The sequence below is a fragment of the Galeopterus variegatus genome, unplaced genomic scaffold, assembly GCF_000696425.1.
Source record: "Galeopterus variegatus unplaced genomic scaffold, G_variegatus-3.0.2 Scaffold926, whole genome shotgun sequence".
NCBI lineage: Eukaryota > Metazoa > Chordata > Mammalia > Dermoptera > Cynocephalidae > Galeopterus > Galeopterus variegatus.
This window is the reverse complement of record NW_007727037.1, coordinates 240975-256750: the sequence shown is the minus strand read 5'-3', so window position 1 is coordinate 256750 and position 15776 is coordinate 240975. Positions and strand designations below refer to the sequence as shown.

At 50.2% G+C, this 15776-nt stretch overlaps 4 protein-coding genes across 6 annotated transcripts; 2 read left to right on the top strand and 2 right to left on the bottom strand.

The window, feature by feature from the left end:
* The first annotated feature begins 667 nt into the window (after positions 1-667).
* On the top strand, positions 668-3612 carry UBXN1 (UBX domain protein 1). Of its 3 annotated transcripts, none has more exons than XM_008573492.1 (10): positions 668-730; positions 813-891; positions 1040-1093; positions 1182-1288; positions 1374-1443; positions 1684-1875; positions 1967-2018; positions 2502-2618; positions 3133-3325; positions 3475-3612. In XM_008573492.1, the coding sequence occupies exons 2-10, from the start codon at positions 833-835 to the stop codon at positions 3522-3524; spliced, it is 894 nt and encodes a 297-aa protein (XP_008571714.1). In that variant the 5' UTR covers positions 668-730; positions 813-832; the 3' UTR covers positions 3525-3612. The 3 variants fall into 3 exon arrangements, with proteins under 3 accessions (XP_008571714.1, XP_008571715.1, XP_008571713.1); XM_008573493.1 differs by having other exon boundaries at positions 1182-1276; positions 3475-3604; XM_008573491.1 differs by having other exon boundaries at positions 3133-3612.
* A 2087-nt stretch (positions 3613-5699) lies between these two features.
* On the bottom strand, positions 5700-7148 carry LOC103591083 (chromosome unknown open reading frame, human C11orf83). The gene is made up of 2 exons (XM_008573488.1): positions 6549-7148; positions 5700-6457 (listed from the first exon to the last, which is right to left on the bottom strand). The coding sequence occupies exons 1-2, from the start codon at positions 6666-6668 to the stop codon at positions 6308-6310; spliced, it is 270 nt and encodes an 89-aa protein (XP_008571710.1). The 5' UTR covers positions 6669-7148; the 3' UTR covers positions 5700-6307.
* A 408-nt stretch (positions 7149-7556) lies between these two features.
* On the top strand, positions 7557-13797 carry LOC103591085 (chromosome unknown open reading frame, human C11orf48). Its single transcript, XM_008573490.1, has 6 exons — positions 7557-8186; positions 8265-8427; positions 10206-10433; positions 12606-12730; positions 13499-13596; positions 13685-13797. The coding sequence occupies exons 1-6, from the start codon at positions 8037-8039 to the stop codon at positions 13713-13715; spliced, it is 795 nt and encodes a 264-aa protein (XP_008571712.1). The 5' UTR covers positions 7557-8036; the 3' UTR covers positions 13716-13797.
* Positions 10875-11849, bottom strand: METTL12 (methyltransferase like 12). The gene is made up of 2 exons (XM_008573489.1): positions 11717-11849; positions 10875-11545 (listed from the first exon to the last, which is right to left on the bottom strand). The coding sequence occupies exons 1-2, from the start codon at positions 11781-11783 to the stop codon at positions 10890-10892; spliced, it is 723 nt and encodes a 240-aa protein (XP_008571711.1). The 5' UTR covers positions 11784-11849; the 3' UTR covers positions 10875-10889.
* Positions 13798-15776: the final 1979 nt, after the last annotated feature.

Here is a 15776-nt window from a genome sequence, read left to right as displayed (position 1 = left end):
GGCCGGGGATGAGGTGGGGTGGTGTGCAGAGGAGCAGGGAGGAAGTCAGACAATCAGCATTTACATTTTGCCCTAAGCTGGCAGGTAGGTTAGCTCAATTGGTTCGAGTGCAGCCTTATAACACCACGGTCACGGGTTTAGTTCCCCATACCGGCCAGCCGCTAAAAAAAGAAAAAAAAGTTTAAAAAAAGTAAATCTTTTCCTAGATGATTGATTGATTATTGGGGTATCATGGAGAAGTTTTCAGCAGGGAGGTGATGACATGATTAAATATTGTGTTTCGCAAAGATCCCTTTGGCAGTCAGATGGCTCAATTCCCCCGAGAGGATGAGTGGGTCAAAGAGCATGCTCATTTCTATGGCTCTTGATAAACACTTTCCAACAGGTTGCGCAACAGGGCCATATTCCTTCTAATTTCTAAGGAGGGTGAGGCAGTGTGAAGCTCCTGGAGCTGGCTTCATTCCGCCCACGGGTTCCAAAGCCGCACCAGCCCTCTTCCCCACAGCTGCCAGACGCCTGGGCTTGGAAGGTCGCCACCCTGCTCACAACTCCGACACGCAGCCCTTCCCCCCACCCCCGCCCCCATCCAGCGTCCCGGCAGCACCAAGAAGTTTTCTGGCTCTCGTCGGCCTCCGTCCACCCCTGCCGTCACGTGATCCAAACAGATTCGGGCACTTCCGCTTCCCGTTGGCTTTCTTCTCTTCGGTGTTCCCGGCGAGTCCAGAGCCGGGTGAGTGAGCGAGCGCCCGGCCGGGGGCGGCGGTGGGGTCACCCAGCGCTGACCCTTCCCGCCCTCCTTCTCGCCATACCAGGTCCCCGCGGAAGCGGCGCCATGGCGGAACTAACGGCTCTGGAGAGTCTCATCGAGATGGGCTTCCCCAGGGGACGCGCGTAAGGGAGACCTCCTAACCCCCTGCTCGCGGGGGTGGGAGGCCGCGGACTGGTCCCGGCCTTTACCCCAGCCTGGTTTCAGGCTCTGTGTCCCAGCCCGACCGTCACCATGGCTCGTGGGCGCTATTCACAGTGTTTCTGCCCCCAGGGAGAAGGCTTTGGCTCTCACAGGGAACCAGGGTATCGAGGCTGCGATGGACTGGTGAGCGCCCAGATCAAGAGGCGGAAGACTGGGAGCTGCTGGGAAGGGCAGCCTCAACGCTAACCTCCTTGCCGACTTTCCCTGCCAGGTTGATGGAGCACGAAGACGACCCCGATGTGGACGAGCCTCTAGAGACTCCCCTTGGACATATCCTGGGACGGGAACCCACCTCCTTGGAGCAAGGTGGCCCTGAAGGTCCTGACTGGGGGACATGGTGTGATTATTCAGGAGGACCCGAGGAGAATCTGAAGGGGCAATAATACTGGTTGCTTGCTTGTAGGACCTGGGGCTGCTGCTGGAGAAAGCAAACCCATTTTGAGTGAAGAGGAAAGACAGGAACAGACTAAGAGGTAGGGTAAGGAACAGTCTCACATATCTGAGGATCATCTTCCATCTCTCTCCAGTATACGAGTCTGGTCAAAGAGCCTTGACCTTTCCACATTCCCTTTGTCCTTTCTTGGCATTTTCCTTTTCATTTCTTTCATCTCTCTGGGGACACACGTTCCCTGATGATGTTGAGTCCCTTGTTGTAAATTAACCTTCCCACTAGCATTCCTGCTCCTTTGAACTCTTTCCTTTCTTCAACACAGGATGTTGGAACTAGTGGCTCAGAAGCAGCGGGAGCGGGAAGAAAGAGAGGAGCGGGAGGCATTGGAACGGGAACGGCAGCGAAGGAGACAAGGGCAAGAGTTGTCGGCTGCACGACAGCGGCTACAGGAAGATGAGATGCGCCGGGCTGCTGAGGAGCGGAGGAGGGAAAAGGCTGAAGAGTTAGCAGCCAGGTCTGGGTAATGGGGAAAAGAAATCAATGAGAAAGAAATCAAGATTTGTTTTGTTTATGTCTGATCTACTTTCTTCCTGTCTGCATTCCAGACAAAGGGTCCGAGAAAAGATAGAAAGAGACAAAGCAGAGAGAGCCAAGAAGGTAGGTGATTGGGAAGACACTAGGGGCAATGGAGTGGGTGGAATAGTAAATCCCTTTTTCTAGCTTCAGAAAGGAAGCATGGGCTTATACAGTCTATTTCTTCTTCTTCTTCTTTTTTTTTTTTTTTCCTTTCTGACCGGTAAGGGGATCGCAACCCTCGGCATGGTGTGGTCACTGGCCATCCCTATATAGGGATCCAAACCCGTGGCCTTGGTGTTATCAGCACCACACTCTCCCAAGTGAGCCACGGGTCAGCCCTATACAGTCTATTTCTTCTTCTTCTTTTTTTTTTTTTTTCCTTCCTGACCGGTAAGGGGATCGCAACCCTCGGCATGGTGTGGTCACTGGCCATCCCTATATAGGGGGGGGGGGGGGGTGTTATCAGCACCACACTCTCCCAAGTGAGCCACGGGTCAGCCCTATACAGTCTATTTCTGAAGAGGGTGGGTGAGTGCCTGAGCGAGTGTTTATTTTGTCCTCTAGTATGGTGGTAGCGTAGGTTCTCGGCCATCCGTGCCAGCAGCAGAGCCAGGTCCTGTTCCCTCCTCTCCCAGCCAGGAGCCTCCCACCAAGAGGGAGTATGACCAGTGTCGCATACAGGTACTCATTCTGATTCCTGTCTTGTTCCTGGGACCCTTTTCTTGGCCTGTAAGGTGCCCAGCTCAGAGCTTTTTTCAGTTAATGGTCTCTTTGCCAAATCTCTCCCTTCTTTGTAAATGACTTTTGAAATCCTACCTCCTCTACTCTTAGGAAAGATATCAAATTTCACGTGCCCCAGCCTTATTTAAGTCCATACCTTCCTCTTACTCAGCAATTACCCTTTAACTTGTTTGTAATGTTTTTTTATTTGGTTTATTACACAGCTATTTGCATGAGGTGGTATTTATAGAGATAGTTTTCTATAATCTTGCCTTTGTCTTTGATTGTGAGGGAGCTGGGGGTCTCTCTTCATCACTTAGTAAAGCAGAGTGGTTGTTCCTTTGGTACTTTAAATAGTAGTTGTGCTGGTTCAATCTAAGGGGAAGGAGGGGCTAGCTTTAGCTCATCTTTTCCTTACTTGGGCACCTCGCTCAGTTTTAATGCTCACAATATTGGGTGTCTCCTTGCTCTCTAGGTCAGGCTGCCAGATGGGACCTCACTGACCCAGACATTCAGGGCCCGGGAACAGCTGGCAGCCGTGAGGCTCTATGTGGAGCTCCACCGTGGGGAGGAACCTGGAGGGGGCCAGGACCCTGTGCAATTGCTCAGCGGCTTCCCTAGACGAGCCTTCTCAGAGGCTGACATGGAGCGGCCTCTGCAGGAGCTGGGTATGGCATTTGGGACCAGAAACCAGGACTTGGGGGGGAATGCCTGGGGAAAGAAGGGATGCAAAGAGAAGGGACGTTGTGGAGATGGTATGAGGTCGGGAATTTTGGGAGCGAAAAACAAGTATCTTTGTGTTCTCTTCTATCTTCAGGACTTGTGCCTTCTGCTGTCCTTATTGTGGCCAAGAAATGTCCCAGCTGAGGGGCCTTTATCCCACTGTCCTTCTCTGACCTCTTCATCTTTGATAAAGCACTGACGTCTCTAATAAATAGAGCCTCTGAGTTCTGTATATGCCTGACTCCTTCCTGAGTGGCTGGGAGGGACAAAACTGAGGCAGAGGAAAAAGCTAAAGGAAAGGCATTTGAAATAGACCCTCTTCTTTTTTTTTTTTTTTCTTAAAAGATGACCGGTAAGGGGATCTTAACCCTCGACTTGGTGTTGTCAGCACCACGCTCAGCCAGTGAGCGAACCGGCCATCCCTATATGGGATCCGAACCTGTGGCCTTGGTGTTATCAGCACCGCACTCTACCGAGTGAGCCACAGGCCGGCCCCTGAAATAGACCCTCTTCATCTTTAGTTTCCAAGAAGGAGATTTGTTTCTTTTCTTTTCTTTTTTTTTTTTTTAATAAAAGATGACCGGTAAGGGGATCTTAACCCTTGACTTGGTGTTGTCAGCACCACGCTCAGCCAGTGAGCGAACCGGCCATCCCTATATGGGATCCGAACCTGTGGCCTTGGTGTTATCAGCACCGCACTCTCCCGAGTGAGCCACGGGCGGGCCCAGGAGATTTGTTTCTTATCTCTGGGTCTGATCAGCTGCTGGGGGGTGGGGAGTATATTGGATGGCACCTTTTGCTCCTGTGGGTAAGGCAGTAGCTTTAAGTCCTTACTAGCTATGTGCTATAGCTTCTTTAAGCCTAGTTTTTTCTTTAATAGAGTACAGATATAGTGTCTGTTTCTTGGGGTGGTTGTGAAGGTTACATAATGCCGACATAAGGTGCTTTGGCACAGTGCTGGGCACCTGATAAATCCCCAATATTAGCTACTAAAAGGGTGGTTTTTTTATGTAGCTATCCACAAACATTGAGAGGAGAATTTTAGGGTGACTTTTGCAACTGCATCTCTTCTGCTCTAAAGAGCAAGTCCCAACCACACTGTGGTCCTTTCCTTATACTAAAGAGTATTGAATACTTAATAGGTACCCCACACAGTTTTAAGTGGTTTATATTAACAGCTGTGAAAGCATTATTCATTACAGGAGTAGGTACAGTTATCCCATTTTAGAGTTCAGGACACCAAAGCACATGATCCTTGCCCAAACTGACACAGGTAGCAAGTAATAGAACCTAGAGACACACTTGGGGAGATTGACTTTAGGGCTCAGGCTGTGAACTGCCACCAGGCTTCTCCATGATAGCCCTTGCTGCTGTGGATCACCTCACCCTAGTGTCCTGTCAAACACCTGCTGACTCTTCCTCTCATTCTTGGGCTAGGGAAGAGGTCACAGGTAAACTAAACACAACACATAACAAATGTGTTCACCTATGACTCTACAATCCAGCAGCTGAAAGCACCAATGCTCCCATCTGGGTTTATACTTATGTGTTACAAAGCTTGATTTAGTGTTCTGACTTTAATAAAAGCAGCCTTTTTACATTTGCAGTCTTGCTTGGGAACCACAGGATACATACTAGACAAAAAGGGAGTGACTTGGTTGACTTGGCTGTGGGCCTGTGACCCACTACTTTATCTTATCCCCTCAGTGGCATCTCCAATAGCACCTGACTGGATTCAGAGATTAGAAACTTCTACCGTGAAAACCTTGGAAGAGGAATAAAAACCCACTACATTTACTGAGAGGCTGCTCTGTGCCAGGCACTGTATTTGTCATTTTTAAGTTAATCTTTTTTTTTTTCCTTTTTCCGATAACTTCGTATAATGTATGCTATACGAAGTTATTACGCCCTCGGTGTTGCACCTGCACCGCGCTCAGCCAGTGAGCGGGAACCGGTCTCCACATGGGATCCGAACCCTCGGCGGGAGCGCCAAGCGGTGCACTCTCCCGTGCGCCACCGGGCCGGCCCTAAGTTAATCTTTTTAACAACAATCCTCAAGACAGTTACAACCTTTATAGAATAGGACTAAGACTCAGAGGTTTTGTAACATGCAGGAGTTGAACCAAGACATGACTGAGTCAAAGCACGCTCCTTTCACTTAGTAAGTCAGCCTCTAAGCTTGTTTAACCAGAAGTTGAAAAATGGCCATACAGAGCTGGCTGGTTAGCTCAGTTGGTTAGAGAGTAGTAACACCAAGGTCAAGGGTTCAGAACGCCACACCAAAATCCCCCACATAAATATAATAATAATGGCCACACAAAGCATTATGACACATGTTAAGTGCTAGATGCCCCTCTCCACCTCGCTGAAGGGACAGGAGCCCCCAGTATTCTCCACAGGCATCCACTGCTACATGACTTTCCAGGATAGTTCTGATTTCAACAATGTGGCTTGCTTATCCCCGGAAGTACACTCAAACTTAGACCACATGACCTGACTGTTTTGAAAATGTGGTCGCTATGCCTATTGGGCTTCAGCCTGTCATGGGGGGCGGGGCAGGCATCAGCCGCATCAGCGCCTCGGTCATCTGCGCCCGCAGCACCGACCCCCACAGCTCTCTAAGCAGTGGTAGGTGATAGGCGTCCGACTGCAAGGCTCACTCTGGGTGGAGGAACGTGCTTTATTGGTTCCTTCTATTCTCCACGTCCGACCCCCGTCTCGGCCCCGGCGCGCGATGTGGGCGGTATAGCAATCAGTGCAGTGTTTGGGAGTAACGTGCCCACCCGGCGGCAGCTCCTCGGGCCCCCAGAGTCCTCCGCGCGGCATCCCGTGTCCGAACTCCCCGTCGGGCCCACGGAGGATGAAGTCCGCCTCGGACACCTGCGCCCGAGCTGAGGTTCCCAGCGCTCAAGGGGGCAAGTCCGGTCTCAAGCTGACCTCCCGCCGCTGCCGACCGTCCAGTTCTTCCTCCGGGCCACGTTCTCCTGCGTGGCCGCTGCTTCCTGCAGAGTGGCCATCACCAGCTCCTGGGTCCTGGCCACCTCGTCTGTGCGCCGCGGGTCCTTCTCCGGCATCTCCTAAGAACAGGAAGGGAAGCTCGCAGTCCTGGCCCTCCAGCCCGGGGCCTCTGCCGGCCAACCCCACCTTGGGAATCATAGCTGCTCCTACCTTTAGCATCGCCTGTTTCTGCAGCTCTCCCGGGGTCACGAGAGCAAAGAGAGCGGACCCCAGGCCAATCCCCGCGCCCACCATCGCGACCACGGTCAGCACTTTCCGCACCGGCCCCATGCCCTACCGCGCGACCAGCGAGGAGTCCTCCGCCGTCTCCCGCAGCCTAGAGAGGTAGCCACGGACATCTCGCCGCCCCCTACGCAGACTAGAGCGACCTATTAGGAAAACCATAGAGAAGCGGCCAGGCTAGAGAGCTCTTGATCATCAAGGCGTTTAGAGTCCCGAGCACCTGGGTCTTAATAGATTTAGCTGAGGAGGTTGAGCGTTTCCAGGAAAGGTGTTGGCACCGAGGGCTGAGCGCGGAGCCCTCTGTCATCAAATCTGGAGGGGGACTGCTGGGAGAGTGTGCGTGTCTTTATGGTTGCCATGGGTTTTACAATTGCCTAGCTTTCTACCCCCCAAAATTTCTCGATCAATAGAGGTCTGGGCGCGTTTTCAAATACAGCACATAGCGGTCATGTAAATACTTACACACATCAACCTATCGACCCCTTACAATTCCTTCAACTGTGGAGTAAAACTACAAAGCCAAGTGTACTGACTGGGTAAGGAAACGGGTACACATATGCATTTTTTTTTTTTTTTTTTTTTACGATGACCGGTAAGGGGATCTTAACCTATGACTTGGTGTTGTCAGCACCACGCTCTCCCAAGTGAGCTAACCGGCCATCCCTATATAGGGATCCGAACCCGTGGCCTTGGTGTTATCAGCACCACACTCTCCCGAGTGAGCCACTGGCCAACTCAGTTATGCATATTTTTTTATTTTGCAAATAACCTGTTACTTTTCTCATCATGGTATGCCCTTCGGCATTGGTTTTGTTTTGTTTTGTTTTTAACCGTGAAAACTCTGGATTTTGTGTAACATACAGAATTCTAGTTTGGAGAAGAAAACACCCCTTAGCTGTGTGACTCTAGGTAAGTCATTTAAGTTCTTTGTGCCCCCATTTCTGCATTGGAAAATGCAGCTTATAACAGTAACTGGCTCATAGTTTCAGGATAATTAAATGAGTTTATATGTAAAGCACTTAAAACAGTCCCTGGCAAATAGTAAACATCATATAAATATTCATTAAATAAGATACAAATATGCCTGCTTGGGAAAACCAGTAAACAAAGGAGTCAGGAAATTCATTATCAAAGCTCTTCACTCACAGAGCTTTAATCCAGATGACCTTGTTGTCTCCTACCCTTGCTGCCATCCCCAGTGTCTACAAGGAGTAGGCAGAAATAAAGCTCTTATCCCACCTCTTGGGCATTTTCCCCTCCCCTGGAAGGCCCATAATCTGCTAGCATGTCAGCTTCCTCTCAGAAGTGATTAAGGGGCCAGGCTCCAAAGAAGATTAAAGGGGCAGTCTGTGGGGTGCACTGGGCAGGGCTATGCTCCTCTGAGTTTAACCACCCTGCACTCTAAGAATCACTAACATGGCCCTTGTGCCAGGGAGCAATGAGGACGGGCTTTGGCCCATAGATAGCCCAGGATCCTCCTGGCATCGAGAAAGTCCCAGGCTAACCAACCCTCTCTGGAAGGACAGAGGAGAGATTGACAGGGTTGAAGGTCACCAGGCTGTTCAGGTTAGTACTTCTGCACCCAATATCCTGCCACTGGCTCATCCTTCAGTTTGGCCTAATCCCCCTCCTGTCCCTATTCAGGTTGTCTCTCAAAAGTCCAGCCTGCCCTCTATAGTGGTAGAAGCCTCTGAGGTAAATGAAGAGAGCAGGGATCTCTGGTGGCCGCATGAGGAGCTGCTGCTGCTCACTGATGGTGAGGAAGAGGAGGACAAGGCCTTCTTCCAGGACCAAAGTGAAGAGCCAGGTGAGGGTTGTGGGTGGTTTAGTGGGGCTATTGTGAACTGGGTGTTCTGGGCAGGACCAACATGGAAAACTCAGCTGTGTCCCCTGTATTCAGCAGTGCCAAGTACACAGTAGGTGCCCAATAAATGTGATAAAGAAAGATGTGGGAGAGAAAAGTCAAGGTAGTTTGTAAAGCTGATGAACACTGGAGGGCAGTTCTGATGTAAGAATGGATTACACACTTTAATCTGTAATTTTAATATATATATATATATTTTTTCCTTTTTGTTTTTTTTCGTGACCGGCAATGGGATCGCAACCCTCGGTGTCGTGTCCGCACCACACTCAATCAGTGAGTGGACCGGTCTCTATATGGGATCTGAACACTCGGCGGGAGCGCCGCCACACTCCCAAGCGCCGCACTCTACCGAGTGCGCCACCGGGCCAGCCCAATTTTAATATTTTTATTTTGTTTTTATTTATTTATTTTTTTGACCGGTAAGGAGATCATAACCCTTGACTTGGTGTTATCGGCACCACGCTCAGCCAGTGAATGCACCAGCCATCCCTATATAGGATCTGAACCCGCGGCCTTGGCACTATCAGCACCACACTCTCCCGAGTGAGCCACAGGGCCGGCCCTATGTAATTTTAATATTTTAAAATAGTTTGTTGTGGGGAAAAGATAATAAAATTACCCCAAATTCGACTACCCAGTAGTTAACATTTTGGATGTCTTCTCTACTTTTTGAGCATTTGCTATGGGCCAGGCACTGTGCTAAACACTTTTACCTCATGATTTCTACAGCAGCCCAATGAGGGAGATGCTGTCCCTTTATGAAAGAACTGAGGCTGTGAAGTTAGGCTCTTAATCATATTATAATTGCTGTCTTCCTTTTTTTTTTTTTAAAAAAGATGACCGGTAAGGGGATCTCAACCCTTGGCTTGGTGTTGTCAGCACCACGCTCAGCCAGTGAGCAAACCGGCCATCCCTATATAGGATCCGAACCCGTGGCCTTGGTATTATCAGCACCGCACTCTACCGAGTGAGCCACGGGCTGGCCTGCTGTCTTCCTTTTTTTGGCAGCTCGCCCATACAGGGATCAAACCCTGGACCTTAGTGTTACCAGTACCACACTCCACTCTAACCTTTTTTTTTTTGGCAGCTGGCCAGTATGGGGATCTGAACCCTTGACTTTGGCGTATCTTACTTTTTTTTTTTTTTTTTTTAAAAGATGACCGGTAAGGGGATCTTAACCCTCGACCTGGTGTTGTCAGCACCACGCTCAGCCAGTGAGCAAACCGGCCATCAACCCTCGACCTGGTGTTGTCAGCACCACGCTCAGCCAGTGAGCAAACCGGCCATCAACCCTCGACCTGGTGTTGTCAGCACCACGCTCAGCCAGTGAGCAAACCGGCCATCAACCCTCGACCTGGTGTTGTCAGCACCACGCTCAGCCAGTGAGCGAACCGGCCATCCCTATATGGGATCCGAACCCGTGGCCTTGGTGTTATCAGCACCGCACTCTACCGAGTGAGCCACAGGCCGGCCCAATCTTACTTTTTTATAAGCAAAAAATTATTACACAATTTAGTTTTATAATCTTTTTAAAACTCAATAAGGGCTGGCCACTTAGCTCAGTTAGAGTGTAGTGCTGATAACAACACCAAAGTCCAGGGTTCAATCCCTGTATTGGTCAGCCACCAAAAAAATAAAAAACCCAGAAAACTTAATATTATATCAGGAATATTTTTCATTGTTAACGGGCCTCCTAACTTCCCTCTTTCCCTTCCCCCCAGGTTGGGTTTGGAGCCCACAGGACCCCAGATCTCTCTTAAGAACGTTTAACCCTGGACTCAGCTGGGGGCAGGAGCAGGAAGAGCAAGATGCCTCCTGGTTTCCTGAGGACACAGAATGTCAGGAAGCCCCCAACCTCTGTTCTCTCTGGGACCCAGCAACAGGCTCCCTTGTCTGTAGAAGCCACTTTGTGGAATATTCCCATTTCCTGCCTCCCAGTAGCTTTGAAGGTAAGTGTTGTTCTGTCCCTAAAATGTTTCACCTAGGTTTGTTTATGAAGCCTTCTACCCATCCTCTTACCATCTGCAACTTTTACAGGTGAGAAAAAATGAGGTTTAGAGGTTAGGCTATTGGGTCACACAAGTCAACACTGTGATTTGGATCAAGTTCCAATCTGTTACTTTTAGGAGCTCCAGTTAGTTGGCAGTTGGGAATGATCCACTCATCTTGCGAGTGCTAAATGTTTCATGCATCATTGTATGTAATCTCTCTAAACTCCAGGTATTTATTCCCACTCTGCAGATAAGTAAACTGAGGCACAGACACATTCAGTAATTCTGCACCCAGCTAGTAAATGTGGAAACCAGAACTCATTCTCACTTTCCAGTCATCTACCTTTCAAAGACAAAGCTCTCTCCAACTCTCTCTTGGCCAATACGAACAGTAGGGTTGGGACTAAAATGTCTTTAATGAGAGCCTTGAATCAAGTAAGCAAAGTAGGTGATGCCCCTGAAAGGGCCTAGCTTCTGCACAGTCACAGTCCAACCATGGGACCCTTGCTCCAGGCAAGGCAGCCGCACATCAGGGTCCTCATCTGAGAACTGAATCAGGGTCCCCCCGGGGCTTAGGACCCTCAGGCATTCTGATAGCAGCTGATAAGCCTCAGGCAGACCACCCCTGACAATAGCATCCCAGGTGCCTTTATCCAGCAGTAGCTGGAAGGAGTCTGAGGAAGCCACAGGCCCCAGATTCTGGGCGTCAGCCAGCATGAAGTGGAGGCGGGAGGCAGGGTGCCCAGGGAATAGGAGTGCTTGGCCTTGGCCACCTTCCAGGAGGCTATTCATGTGGGCCACAGCCACAGGAGAGAAGTCTATCCCTAGCACATCCACGGGGTGTGGGGACTTGGTGTACAGGCCTGTGCACAGGCTTGAGGTCCCACAACCCACATCCAGCACACGCAGTGGGCAGGCATCCCGTGCCTCCTGCAGCAGCGGCAGTAGGAGCCCCTTGACTTCCTCATATCCAAAGAACCAGTCGAAGGTGGGGACACTACCAAGACGTGGCTGGGCGTGGAACCGATCCCAGAGGCAGCGGTCTGCCAAGCAGCTACTGGCCAGGGAACCTGTGGACACGAGTGGAGGGTATGTGTCACCCGGTGACCGAGTTCTATCTCAGCTCTGAAAAAGACGGTGCATATATACCGCAGGATTTTAAGAGCCACAATTTCAGGGACTAGACTCCCGGGTCCCTAAGAACCCACCTTGCCCTCCCACTCTGCCCCCACCCTCCCTACCCGCCAGTGCGCGGCGGGCCCCCGCCACCAGCGCCGGCACGTGGAGCATTCGGCGCAATGCGGCCATCAGAGGTCCCGGCAAGGTGAGCCAGAGAACCTGTGCGAAGTGTTGCCCGCACTCCAGCAAGGGACTGAGGTTCCAGGTTCGATCTGCAAATTCCGGGTCGTAGAAGAATGCACACAGCTCCCCAAACTCTGCAGTTTCGGAAAAAAACGCGGACACAGACCTATTGCAGGACAAACGGCTTTTATTGGTTCCCACGTTAAGTGTTAGGAGGAGATACGATAGCTCCCTCTCCTGGGGCAGCGTCCGCGGACCTGAAGTCAAAGGAGAAGCCGTGAGCACCCCGAGGAGGAGCCCGCTGGACTTCGGTTCTGCCCTACGCCGAGGGGGCCGGAGCCATTTCCCTCTGCCTCCGCACATAACGGGGAGCGGGACCGCACGCCCGGTCACCGCCAAGAAAAGAGGGCCCGCCAGCCCCAGCCAGAGCCCCCACCCGGCCTCCCACGTCCGCAAGCAACCGACACTCACCCGGCCGCTGCCCGCCAAGAGACCTCCAGCCGGGCAGAGCTGCTTTATATACCCGGGACCCACCCCCGGACTGCGATTGGCCCGCGGAGGACTGAGGGGCGGGGCCCTGCGGCCCGGGGGCGGAGCGGAAGTACAGAACCAGCCGGCGCGGCGGCGCAGCCATGGGGGCTCCCGGGGGGAAGATCAACCGGCCTCGAACGGTGACTGTGGGGGAGCCGCGACTCTGTCTCCCCAAGCGTCCGGGCGCTCTCTCCTCTCGCCGTAGACGGGAATCGATGGGGGCCGGGGTCGCCGGGTGCGGGGGTCCCGGGCCGCCGTGCGCCGCCTCCGTCTGATTGGCATCCCTCTCCCCCGCAGGAACTGAAGAAGAAGCTGTTCAAGCGGCGGCGGGTGCTGAACCGGGAGCGGCGAGTGAGGCACCGAGTGGTCGGGGCCGTGGTAGACGAAGGGCTGATCACGCGGCACCACCTCAAGAAGCGGGCGTGAGTACCGGACTCTCTTCCCGTACGTCGTCCCTGCCGAGTCTCCCCCCTCGGCCGAGCTCCGAAGCGGCCAGCACCTTTCCTCGTGCACTCACGTTTATTCCGGGAATATTTGTCGGCTGTGTGCGTTCCTAAAGTCTGCCAGGATCTCACAACCTTTCTCATAGAATCTTATAAGTAAACTTATTTTTACATACAACTCGGTTGATTTTCCGAAAGGTACACGTAGGATTTTGCATAGAAGTTTCAAGGCCCCCTGAGTCTTGGGGAAGAGTTCCCATGCTGTTAATTACTTTATTATTTATTAATTATTTATTTATTTATTTATTTTAGAAGATGACCGGTAAGGGGATCTTAACCCTTGACTTGGTGTTGTCAGAACCATGCTCTCCCGAGTGAGCTAACCGGCCATCCCTATATAGGGATCCGAACCTGTGGCCTTGGTGTTATCAGCACTACATTCTCCCGAGTGAGCCACGGGCCGGCCCTGCTATTAATTACTTTCTACATTATCTCATTGGCTTCTTCAATATAAATATCTAGACTTTCTACTACTTACTAAATATTAACATTTAACGTTAAGTACTTTATTTAATACTTAACCGTGAAGCATGTTTTGAGATTAGTATTAAGTAAAGTGAGACTTAACTCACAGCCTTAGAGCCCACACTTCCAAATAGTTATGTAATTTTCCGTTGCCAGAACCACTTGGGTGACCTAGGGTGTTTCAGGCTAACCTGGATATCTTTGCTCCTATCTGCCCTTCAGGTCCAGTGCACGTGCCAACATCACTCTATCTGGGAAGAAGCGCAGAAAACTCCTCCAACAGATCCGGCTTGCCCAGAAAGAGAAGGCAGCCATGGAAGGTGATACCGGGGCACTGAGGTGGGGGGAGGGGGGGCGGGAGCCTGGATTTATCTAGATTCTTTAATATTTCTCTTTCCCTTTACTCAGTGGAAGCCCCCTCAAAGCCAGCCAGGACTAGTGAACCCCAGCCCAAACGGCAAAAGAAGCCAAAAGCCCCCCAGGATGTAGACATGGAAGACCTTGAAGATGAGAGCTAAAGTTCTTACCTCTTCCACCAGAAGATTCTTGACTGGAGTCAGAAGGACCCTGGTTGGTTCAGAGGACTTTGGAGAAAGCATTGCCCTTTTTCACTCTCCCCAGATTCTGCTTCCAGTAATGGTCTACTGGCCTCCCTTGGAGGGTTGTGTTGGGAAGAAAGAGGGTACAGAAGAAAGACTAGAGACGGGCCTCTCTAGATGTCAACTCCATTTGTAATAAAGCTGTAGAGCTCCGACTGAGATGTGTGTCATTAAATGTAGGAGTGGGGATGGGCGGTGAAAAGAGGCCTGTGAGTGTGGAAACAAGACCATCGGGAAGCAGGGCCCAAAGAGCTCACTGGAGTAAAGGCAACAAGAAGCCAGCCTCTGTAATGGCCCTGTCCCCCAGTGAGTGACGCTCCAGCTTTCAATTTCTGACAGAAATATAGATCATTGTAGGGATGGAAGAGTGGGTAAGGTTCCTGATACTAGTCCTGCCACTGCCCATGTGCGACCAGGGTGGGGAAGTCACTTTACCTCATAATGACCTTGCTTCCTTTGCTAGATTATGTTTTTTAGTAAAATGAAGACCAAACATAATTTTTCACTTTTATTATTCAAAATTTGGAATGTTGGAAATCAGGGCAGAGTGGTTTCAAGTGAAAAGCTGCCTGTGTGGAAGTGTGTTTAACTGAGGAAAGACATATTCTCCTGCCCTGTGCTCCCCAGAAGAGGGAGGGTTTGGGCCCAGTGTTCCCCTTCCCCCAGATTTATATTTTGAACAATTTCAAACCTTCCATAAAGTTAAGAGATTAGTGCATTGAATCCTTGTACATGTCCTCTACTTAGATTTACCAGTTAACATTTTGCAGAACTTGTTTTATCTCTACGCACTTGCATATGTGCACGGGTGTATTTTTACTGTCCTTGTTGGATCAAGTCATTTGAAAATCAGGCATATACAATTATGTGTCAGTTAAAAATAAATTAATTTGGGCCCGCCCGGTGGCGCACTGCTACAGTGCGCTGCTTGGGAGTTTGGCGGCGCTCCCGCCGAGGGTTCGGATCCCACATACAGACCGGCCGCTCACTGGCTGAGCGAGGTGCGGGAGCAACACTGAGGGTTGCGATCCCGTTGCCGGTCCCGGTCCGGTACGGGTGCGACACTGAGGGTTGCGATCCGTTGCCGGTCACGAAAAAAAACAAAAAGGAAAAAAAAATAATTAATTTTTTAAAAAGGAAGTCAAGTATAGACGACATAAAACTTTATCCCTAAGCACATTATTCTATATAGCCAAAATATAAAGACATTTAACATTGATGAAATAGCTAATATTCAGTTTTTCATACTCAAATTTCCTCAGTTCCAATAATATTCTTTACAGCTGGTTTCTTTTTTTCCCCTCAACCCAGGAGCCAATCTGGGTTTGTGTGAGTGTTTCCGTTTCCTTATAAATAGATTTAGGTTAGGCATTTTTGGCAAAAATTCTATGTAAATGATACTGTGTACTTCCCATGGCATTATGTCATTCCTTTTGCAATTTCAGTCATTATTGGTGACTCTTAAGTGCAGAAACTTGGTCAGATGGATGTCTTCCCAATTTCTCTACTTTTAAGGTGCCTTTCCCTTTGTAATTAAAAACTAATTTATGAGGTGATACTTTGCTACTGTATGAATACCTTATTCCCCAATGACCTATCACCTAAAGGTTTTAGTGTCCATGATGATCTTTACCTGAGTTAATTATTATTTTGCTGCAAAATGGTGATTTTTTTTTCCTTTTTGTCTTTTTTCGTGTCTGGCAACGGATCGCAACCCTCAGTGTCGCTCCCGCACCTCGCTCAGCCAGCGAGCGGGAACCGGTCTGCATGTGGGATCCGAACCCTCGGCGGAAGCGCCGCCTTGCTCCCAAGCGGTGCACTGTAGCAGTGTGCCACCGGGCCAGCCCAAAATGGTGATTTTCTTTTTTTTTTTTTTTTTTTTTTTTTTTTTTTTTTTTTTT

Excerpts from the sequence above, each read along its gene's own strand:
- UBXN1 (XM_008573491.1), top strand. The coding sequence starts at position 833 with ATGGCGGAACTAACGGCTCTGGAGAGTCTCATCGAGATGGGCTTCCCC. Across the intron at positions 1,094-1,181 it reads ATCGAGGCTGCGATGGACTG|GTTGATGGAGCACGAAGACG; the intron begins GTGAGCGCCCAG and ends TTTCCCTGCCAG. Across the intron at positions 1,444-1,683 it reads AGACAGGAACAGACTAAGAG|GATGTTGGAACTAGTGGCTC; the intron begins GTAGGGTAAGGA and ends TCTTCAACACAG.
- LOC103591083 (XM_008573488.1), bottom strand. The coding sequence starts at position 6,668 with ATGGGGCCGGTGCGGAAAGTGCTGACCGTGGTCGCGATGGTGGGCGCG. Across the intron at positions 6,458-6,548 it reads AGAAACAGGCGATGCTAAAG|GAGATGCCGGAGAAGGACCC; the intron begins GTAGGAGCAGCT and ends TCCTGTTCTTAG.
- LOC103591085 (XM_008573490.1), top strand. The coding sequence starts at position 8,037 with ATGGCCCTTGTGCCAGGGAGCAATGAGGACGGGCTTTGGCCCATAGAT. Across the intron at positions 8,187-8,264 it reads AAGGTCACCAGGCTGTTCAG|GTTGTCTCTCAAAAGTCCAG; the intron begins GTTAGTACTTCT and ends GTCCCTATTCAG. Across the intron at positions 8,428-10,205 it reads GGACCAAAGTGAAGAGCCAG|GTTGGGTTTGGAGCCCACAG; the intron begins GTGAGGGTTGTG and ends CCTTCCCCCCAG.
- METTL12 (XM_008573489.1), bottom strand. The coding sequence starts at position 11,783 with ATGGCCGCATTGCGCCGAATGCTCCACGTGCCGGCGCTGGTGGCGGGG. Across the intron at positions 11,546-11,716 it reads GGCCCGCCGCGCACTGGCGG|GTTCCCTGGCCAGTAGCTGC; the intron begins GTAGGGAGGGTG and ends TCGTGTCCACAG.